Source organism: Ornithodoros turicata, unplaced genomic scaffold, assembly GCF_037126465.1.
Source record: "Ornithodoros turicata isolate Travis unplaced genomic scaffold, ASM3712646v1 ctg00000911.1, whole genome shotgun sequence".
In the NCBI taxonomy this organism is placed as follows: Eukaryota; Metazoa; Arthropoda; class Arachnida; order Ixodida; family Argasidae; genus Ornithodoros; species Ornithodoros turicata.
The window spans coordinates 397,142-406,486 of NW_026999415.1; the positions used below are offsets into that span (position 1 = coordinate 397,142).

Genomic DNA, 9,345 nt, shown 5'->3' on the forward strand with positions numbered 1-9,345 from the left:
GTAGTCCTCCCTTTCTAAAGATGGCTAAGAGCAATAAAAAAAATTTTTTCCTAAGCTGGATAGTCGCAGTTCTGGCAGACTCGTCTTGTATTCGTGGTCACCTATTCGCTTTTGTTCATGGGTTCACAGGGATAACGTCACAGTCTTCAATTTCCACACACACACACACACATCACCGCCATACTTGTTGGCACAAGGGTACCACGCTGATTGAGCGCGGGATGCACTGACCATTGGGTACACTGCTGTGTACCTAACACACGTGTGCTGCACGCCACGATATCATTGTACGAGCGCTCGTGGTCACTGAAAAACACCGTGCGCACAGATCTTGGAGAACACATTTGATAAAAACCGGGAGCGCACTGGATAGCATAATGCTACAAAAAAGGTGTACGCCCCCCCCCCCCCCCGTGACCGAGATTCTACGTGACGTCATATCCCTAAAAGGTTCACAGGCGCGTTGGGGCACCTACAATGGCAGAAGAATGAGATTCCGACCAGCGCACCCGATCCGGGACAAAAGGTCATGTTGGCAAGCCTGGCATATGCAGCAATTTATCTGTCATGGGTCTTTGAATGCTCCTCTGTATTCCATGTTTCTCGATTAAAACCGAAAGCACGGAAGCTCCAAGAAGTGAGAGCTATGATTCTTGTTTGGCATGTGACTGCTCCCATGCTGCACTGATGAAAGAAAAAAAAAAAGAACTTTACGTCTGTCCTACGTAGCACGGAGTCGTTTTGTATAAGCACCAGCAAGCGCTGCGTAAGGAAGCAGAGACCCTCTCTACAGAAACAGCAGTTTCGCCTCTTCTACACACTGCCTCGCCTCTTCTTCCGTACACTCTGCGACACGCTTAACTTGCTGCACCACGGAATCGCACCTCCAGAGTATCCGAAATGCTTCTCTGCAATCACAGTCCCTGCAGGTGCCCAGCGCAAACCTCGTGGCACGATTGAGGAGCAGCTCGTTTCTCCGGAGCACGTCGGAAATCTGGCACAGTGCTCGTGAGTTACAACCCACCGAATCCCCCCAGAATGTGGTGAGCGTGTAGTTCTTGGGGAAGTGCCTCGCAATCACTTTGATCGCCCCTGCTTCGTAACAAGAGAACTGCGTGACAAAGGCGTGCAGTGTCGTGTTCGCTTCGAGCATGGCTGCGAACGCTCGGGCGACTTCCGTAGTAAAACATGCGGCCAGGAGCTCGACACGGTTGATCGTGTCGTTGTTTGTAAGGCCCTTGATGAAAGTAGCGTCAGCGTCAAAAGGGCATGTGCAGCGGAGAAACTTGAGGGACCTGGTCTTTTCGATAAGTTGCGCAAGAACTTTAACCATCTCGCGTCCGGGCGTCGCGTAATCAGCTCTTTCGATATGCACTTCCGTGACGTGACAGTTTGATTCTAGTGCTGAGATCACCCGCAATATGGGTGTCTCCTCGACGAACCAGATGTAGATCTTTTTGACGTCGCCGTAGTTGAGCGAAAGGAGACGTGCCAACTCGTTCAGCGCGAGGGTGTTCCACTTTGTAGAGATTCTGTGGTAACACTGGTGGATAGCTCTGATAACCTGAGCAATCTCTTCGTCAACCTCGCCAGAGAAAGCGATCGTTCCAAGATGCACCATTTTCAGTGAAGTGTTCACTGTAAGGGTCTTCACAAACTGTACCAGGGTCACTTCCGTCAGGTCGTTACAGGAGAGATCGAGTTACACGAAGCGTATGGTTTGACTCCAGAGCTTGTGCTAGACGCCTTGCACCTGCGTCGGTGAAACTGCTCCATCGAAGTTGAAGCTTCCGGAGAGTAACGTTCACTTTGAGAGCCTGAGCAAACTGAACCACATCACTTTCCTCCACACCACAGTTATTAAGCTCGAGCGTTCTTATTGTCCCGTTCGTCTTCAAGGCATCAGAAATGTGGGGCATACTACGAGCACTATCATTAGATTCATTTATTTTCAAATTCTCGATCGAACTGTTCTCTCTGAGCGCAATCGCGATAATTGCCAATACATCGTCAGGCATGTGATAGAGAAAGAGGTCCTTCAGGTAGCTGTTGCGTTTTACAATTTCCGCCAGATGCACAGCGGCAGCTTTCAGAAAGCTGTAATCACGGATTTGCAGAGACGTCAAGTGGTTGCACTGCTGAAGTGCTTTCAACAGGAGCTTCATCCCCTCTTTGCTGACGCCACAGTAGTGTAGGACAACAGATTTCAACTGCGGTGACCTCTTGAGTCCTTCCGAGAGTCGTGACGCAGACTCGATATCCAGCATGAGGTAGCAAAATGCTCTAGCATGCTCTCGGGTCTGATGCCCTCAAGAAACACGTTGTGCCGTGCGCTGAGCTCTCGGGTGCCTGCTTTGACGCTTTTAATGTTAGAGCCGTGTACGAGGGTAAGTTTAAGGGCCGTCGGGAAGTGGACAAATAGGCTTGTTTCGTACAGATCTATTCGTTGTATATGCAGGGGTGTAGCTTCACGAGCCAGCAGATCAGGAACAGAGAGTCCAGCAACGCAACCTCAGATAATAAGGTGCAATCATTTGACGGTATTCGGGAGACATTCAGCTCTCCTGGCTTACTTTCGTGGAGCTGAACATCAACGAAGAATAAGATTCGATTACAGAGTGTCACGTGCTCAAGCAACCAGCATCCTGCCTCATCACTCCTGGAACAGGGTTTTGCGATGTCAACGCCTTTTCGTTTGAAGACGTTACGCACAGAGAAAATTCTTGATGTCACCGTTGCGGGATCAAGGAACGGAATTTGTCGAGCGACCTCGGCGATTTCCGGGTGACTCGAAACGTAGTCCCGTGCGTCTCCCGCGCCGTTAAATGTCATGTTGTTCTGTAAAGAGAAAGAGTTGGGGCATGGGCAGACAACGACAGTTTGCAGTTCAGTTCTGTGAAAGTTGTCACAGCCACGATGTTTGCGAAAGAATTTTGCGAACGAGACACCTATAGATTCAAAGAGCCCATTCAGTTTCTTCCCCCCCCCCCCCCACACGAGCCATGCATGTTCATTGTGGCATTCGTCGCACTCGTGGTATTACTCGAAATGCACTCCTTTCAATCACATGCAGAAGTCCATCTCGCAACTGCCACAGCATAGGACAACCTTAATAGGACGGGATAGGATCCTTAATAGGATCGTGCGGACGGGATCCTCATGGGGATGGCCGATTATGACACGGTCATTATAATACCTAGCAGGTTGTGAACAGAGGTGGGGGGGGATTTCTGAAATCTTGGAATATTTATTTTGATAACAGTGGTCGCAACAGCCACAATGGGCCCCTACCGGAATGCTACAGGAACATGACGAAGGCATAAAGCTGAGCTCGGACGTGTGCAATTTTGTTTCGCGTTTGTCCGATGAGGATGCCCGCGTCGGAACGTTACGAGTAAAGTTTGTTGCCTCTTGCGTCCAAGCCGGTGCTTTATCTTTTTTCCGTCAATCCCCTAAACTGGCCCTGGGGCCCCATCCAGTGGCGTCACTAGGGGGGTGCAGGGGGTGGGTGAAGCGACGGAAGGGGTGACGCGCAGTACTGCCGCTTCCTCCCGTTCTCTGCGGCACGATGACGCCAAAAACAAAATAAGGAGCCTTCTACGAGGCTTTCTGAGTGTGGTGTAATACGTGTATTTATGGTGATCGCCTGGTACGGAAAGGTATCCGTTAATGGGACAAGGGTGGGGCGGAGGGTGACGCGTGCCCTAGCGATGCCACTGGCCCAATCCCCGGCGGCCCTGGTCACAGTAGAAACAACTGAGCGGCAACAAGTTGGGAAACTGCGACACTCGTCGTATAACACGTCCTTCGAGCCCCACGCGGCGAGATGTAGTGCACTTACCGTTTCCTACAGTTTCCTCGTGACGTCTGGAGACTACTCGCATGAAATGTGGGGAGCTCGGTAATACTCCTCCTTATATTTTGCAACGTCTGCAACCTGGGTCGTGGACTCTTGGACTCCCCGCAAGGCGATCTCCACCGCTGCGCCTTTTGTCTTTCCGTCAAGTTTCCCAGCGCCGCATTTGGAAGCTAGCGGTGGTGATGCTCATCGGTCCTCTTATTGCTTCCTCAATTTCTGCAATACTTCGTACTTCAGCTTACCTTGTTTTTTTTTATTTGTACAAGCAGTGAATGTCCTACTGGATGCTTCTTTTTAAAGTTGATTAACACGTACGGGGAGATATATTTATTAGAAGAATGAAAAAAAAAAAAAACGGGGAGGATGAAACACAGCATGTTATATTAGACAGAAGAAAAAAAGAACAAAAAAGCGCGTTCCTTACTACGTATTCCAAGGAGAAGAAGAAGTAGAAAGAAACAAGGCTGGCAAAGTGTAAAATACGAAGCGACGCCGTGCAAAACTATGCGATAACCTCATAACTGCGGTTTCTCGTTTCCTGTTGTTGTACTTTCCGATACATTCCTCATTCAAAATAGGAAGAAAGAAAGAAGGGTATGGAAAAGGGGTAACTTCTATGGCTGCAACCTTGGTCAAAATAGCATCTGATAAAGGGTGTAAAAAGGGGTGGTAAATGAAATTATTATCCAGATTGCTGGAATCCTTATCCAGATTGCTACAGAAAGGTGTACGCCCCTGTGGCTCACCGAATCAGAAGCGGGAAAACGTGCTATTCGTTGAAGTTCTGTTTTGAGAGTGAGGTAGCAGATGGAACTTTGCAACCTTTTAGTCACAACATATAGTGACAACTATTCCCTTCACCCATTTTTCTAAGATTGTAGGGAGAAAAATTAACGGTCTCCCTTGTGGTGAAACGAGAGATAACATATCAACTTGGAAGAAAATGCTGGGATAATTTTAAATTGGGAGTTTATGGTTTTCAGGTTCGGGTCAAATGTGGGAGCATAACTGCAATGAGTTATCATGTAATGCTAGAGGAGAGGACAACGCGCTATGGTGTTTGGCCTAAGAACAACTATTTTGGCGACAGAACGCGTTTTAGACAGATTCCTTTAGATAGAACGGTCTCCCTTGTGGTGCAACGACGAATATCATATCAACTTGGAACACAATGCTGGGATAATTTTAAATTGGGCGTTTGTCGTTTGCAGGTTTCGGTCAAATGTGGGAGCATAATTGCGATGAGCGATCATGCAATGCTAGAGGAGAGGACAACGCGCTGTGGTGTTTGGCCTAAGAACAACTATTTTGGCTACACAATGCGTTTTGGTCAGATTCTTTCCCTGAAATCATGCAACTTTCTCAAGGGACTGCAACGCTAATACGGTGTATCTCCCTGGGCGCAGACAAAAGCTCACCGGACAAACGCTTACGCTCGTAACTTTGAAGGCGAACATAAGGTCACCGTTTTACTTGCTTCTTGTTTTCAAGCTGCTTTATTTATTACATTGGCCACTAATAAAAATATTTAAGACGGGTCAATCGAAGCCTCTTACATATTTGACACGTTGCGGAGGGGGTCAGTTCATGTAGAATATGCACCCCTCGAGATTGACCAAGGTTTAGGTCATGAGAGACTCTTACGTTATTTGGACGTGTGGTAGTGGGTCAGTTCATGTAGACTGTGCACCCGTGGAGAGTGGCGAAGGTTTTGTCAGGAGAGCCTTTTATGTATTTCACACGATGGGGATTTGGTGACTTCATGCAGAATATGCACCCGTCGAGACTGACCAAGGTTAGGTCAGGTGAAGGCTCTCCTGACCTAACCTTTGTCAGCCTTCACGGGTGCATATTCTACATCAGCCGGCCCACACGCCAACGTGTGAAATAGATAAAAGCCACTCCGTCATATATACGGGTGCATATTCCACATGAACTCAAACACTCCCCAACGTGTGAAATACCTAACAGGTTCTCCTGGCCTGACCTTGGTCAGTCTCGACGGGTGCATATTCAACATGAACCGGCGCACACCCCAACACCCCAATTTGTGAAATAGGCACTCCTTAGATAACATTGTCAGTCTCGACGGTTGCGCCGCGTCGCCAAGTGAAAACTGGCCCTTACTACGCTCAGGATCATCGTTGTTCAGAATATGATATTGTCCTCTTTCCAGTAGATTTGTTCTTTCTCGAGATTTGTGCACGCCTTTCCGTGACAATCTGGATGTATACGATAATTCCTAGAAAAAGACTCCACTGTTCTGTGAAGCGATAAATGTATCGTTCGGAAAAATGGTTGATGGCGAGAGTGTTACGAGTTGGGTTTTCAAACTGCATGTTGTTGCGTGCACTTGTGCAGGCGCACGGGATCCCATGTAAATGCAGTCGTACAGAAAATCGAAAGAGAAATAAACGAACGCAATGTCTGCTGCTTAGTACAATTTATTGCCCTCAAAAGTTCCCACCACCTATGACCATGTTAGTAAAAGAGAAGACCAGGGTCTCTTATTTCATATACGTGCAATTGATCGTTTCGTTGTTAAGGGTTGCCGGTCAGCCATGTTGTTCATCCACCGATACCGGCGCATTTGCTGCAACCGCTTGCCGTTGTGCAACGGCCCCCATTAGGGCAAGTGATACTCCCAATACAAAGGCAGAGCTGGACGTCAAGTTGACGACCTGCAAGAGGAAACGTCCTCACAATGATGGCTATACGGTAACATCGTTAATAATTCCAAAGGTCCTTACGTTCAAGCTCGTGTCCTTCAGGTGCAGCTTCACTGGCGACAAATACACCTTAAAAAGAAAGGGAAATTTTGAGTTTCTCGCACTCTCAAGTTCCCTCCGAACTTGGATCCCACCAGGTGAGCTGTTGCGTCACGCGCTTTCGACAGCTTGTTACGCGCCCTGAGCACCTCTTCACGTGAATACCTCATCTCTCTAAACGTGTTACCGAATGACGAGGAAAGCCTTCGTGTAGAAAACGTTCTGCTGTCTTAGGGCGAAGGACATGTTCAAAAAAAAAAAAAAAGAAAAGGAAAAGATGGGGGGGGGGGGGTGTATATGGGCGTTTTTCAGTCGGCTCGCCACAAGTTTCAACATAACTAAAGCTGAATTATCCTGGAACAATCCGCTAGGGGTAAAAGACGGGGACAAAAACCGTAGTTCGGAACCCGCCAATGTTTCCATTCCTTGTGTTCTTTTCAGTGGTTTACCCAGAATTCCAAGCGTGGACGGGTGTTAGAAAAAGTGGGTGGGGGTGCGTCATTATCATAGTTACGTTATCATAACATATCATCACTGACATGTATCTAAACCAGAAATCGTAAGGGCACCCCCTGTAGGGGATACACAGGTCAAAAAGTTAAGGGGTGTCACTGAACATTTGAGGGGTATTAGGGAGTGCAGGAGGTCTTGATAAATTACTGGTTCTTGTGCTATCCTAGGACATCTCCTCCGGCTATAGTAGAATAATTGTCAGTTGTAAACAACCGCAGCTCTGGAAATGGAGCTTTTGGTTTGATCAAACTTTCACAATATCCTATATTAGATCCCATATTACTCTTACCAAAGAGGAGGACGAAGACAACAGCGAAACGTAGAGGCGTCATTGTGTCCACGAAGAGATCGTTGAAACTTTCCTGGAGAAAGAGAATAAAAGAACTTGTTTGTTTGAAGTCCTCAGAAATAGTTTTGGTAGAAACCTCACTTCCTCCGATACAGCCATGTGTAGTTTCAACGAAAGTGAAAAATGATGAAAGAAATATTAAACACGTTTGTCCTTCTATATATGTGTTCCAGCCTCAGAACATGAATTGTTTCGTGTGAAAAATGAGTTGCGAGTTTCGCATCTAAGGTTAGGGTTCTAAAACTTTGACGTTGGCGTTGAAAATACGCTTTTCGGCTGTTGTGCTTTTCTGATGATAAATGGATACTATTACAGGAGTCTTTTCTTCTAACGCCGTCGTTTTTCAGAGTCATCTTGAGTCGAGATATTTTGAGGGAGGAACAGACCGACGTCTTATCAAATCACAAACGTGGTATAGTTAGAACTGTGCCAAAGGAGCCGTGGTTATGAAGTGATTATAGTTTGTTTATCGTGTATTGAATTAAAATTACTATATACAAAGCTTTGGGATGGAATTATGGGTGTCATTAGCACATGCTAGTATTGACTCCCACAGCTCATCCTCAATAACATTAGTTCACAGCCGCATAGAAAGACACTGAAAAGCAGTGAAACAACATGAAAAGTATTACCCACATACTCTTGCACTACAATCTTATAGCAAGATAATTAAGAAGATCACAGAATGGTTGAGGTGTTCATCACATAGCGACGTAAACTGCGCACAAAATGCTTGCCGTATTATAAATGGGATGGCAACATATTCTACAATCTGATACCATAGCTTTCTAGCAACCGGCTTCCATAAACATTGTTTGTTCGAAAAGGTTTGAAAATAAGACGTTGTACGCTCCTCTTATTTCTAAGGCACAAATACATTAGATATATTCAATTGCATTGCACCACATAATAGTCAACGCAAAGCACTGCAAACAGACAACCATGCTAGTCAAGTACAGGAAGTAATAAAGAGCGGTTATCTCTCAAGGAAGTGCTTACCTGTATAGAGAGGATATTTCAGATGTGTGTAGACTACAGAAACTGCCTGGCTTTTATAGGACACTCCATACAGGTGTACGTGCTTCTTTTGTCCTTCATAAATCTCTGTTCGTAAGCCCTTCCAGTAAGTTTTTAATGAGATTTCTGAAAAGTCTTCGACGAGAATTGACTTTCCAGTAAGTACCTTGTACATGGCATTTCCTTTGCAAGCACGCGTTCAGAGCCACATGTGCACCTGGGATAACTAAAACAAAATTCGACGTCAACCGTAATTAAGATTATGGCCATGACCGAGATAGGGATTCAGATTATACAGAGCGTAGAAACTGTTGTGTGGTGAATGGATTCGCAGAATGCGCAATTAACACGTACACTGGGATGTATTTATTAGAACAAAAAAAAAGGAAGGATGACACACAGCCACGTGAACGCAACATGTTACATTAGACAGAAAAAAAAGCACGCGTGTTGCTTACTACCTATTTCAAGGAGAAGAAGAAGTAGAAAGAAACGAGGATGACAAAGTCTAACTACGAAGTGACGCCGTGCACAACTATGTGATAACCTCATAACTGCTTGTTTCCTGTTGCTGTACTTTCCGATGCATTCCCCATTCAAATTAGGGAGAAGAAAGAAAGAAGGGTGTGAAAAGGGGGTAACTTCTATAGTTGACACCGACGTCAACATGGCGTCTAATAAAGGGTGCAAAAAGTGGTGGTAAATGAAATCATCATTTATCTAAATTACAACAGAAAGGCGTAGGCCCCCGTGACTGACGAATCAGAAGCGGGAAAACGTGCTACGCGTGCAAGTTCTGTTTTGAGAGTGAGGTAGCAGCAAGAACTTTACAACCTTTT

General features: G+C 46.1%; 2 protein-coding genes and 1 long non-coding RNA gene across 3 annotated transcripts; all 3 read right to left on the reverse strand.

Moving 5' to 3' along the window:
• Positions 1-404: 404 nt before the first annotated feature.
• On the reverse strand, positions 405-1,695 carry LOC135375644 (uncharacterized). Its single transcript, XM_064608316.1, has one exon. The coding sequence runs from the start codon at positions 1,619-1,621 to the stop codon at positions 788-790; it is 834 nt and encodes a 277-aa protein (XP_064464386.1). The 5' UTR covers positions 1,622-1,695; the 3' UTR covers positions 405-787.
• LOC135375629 (protein NLRC3-like) lies at positions 1,686-2,267 on the reverse strand. Its single transcript, XM_064608302.1, has one exon. The coding sequence runs from the start codon at positions 2,265-2,267 to the stop codon at positions 1,686-1,688; it is 582 nt and encodes a 193-aa protein (XP_064464372.1).
• Positions 2,268-6,285: 4,018 nt separating this feature from the next.
• On the reverse strand, positions 6,286-8,574 carry LOC135375643 (uncharacterized). Its single transcript, XR_010417313.1, has 4 exons — positions 8,489-8,574; positions 7,430-7,502; positions 6,610-6,657; positions 6,286-6,540 (listed from the first exon to the last, which is right to left on the reverse strand). It is a non-coding gene; the product is annotated as an uncharacterized LOC135375643 (long non-coding RNA).
• Positions 8,575-9,345: the final 771 nt, after the last annotated feature.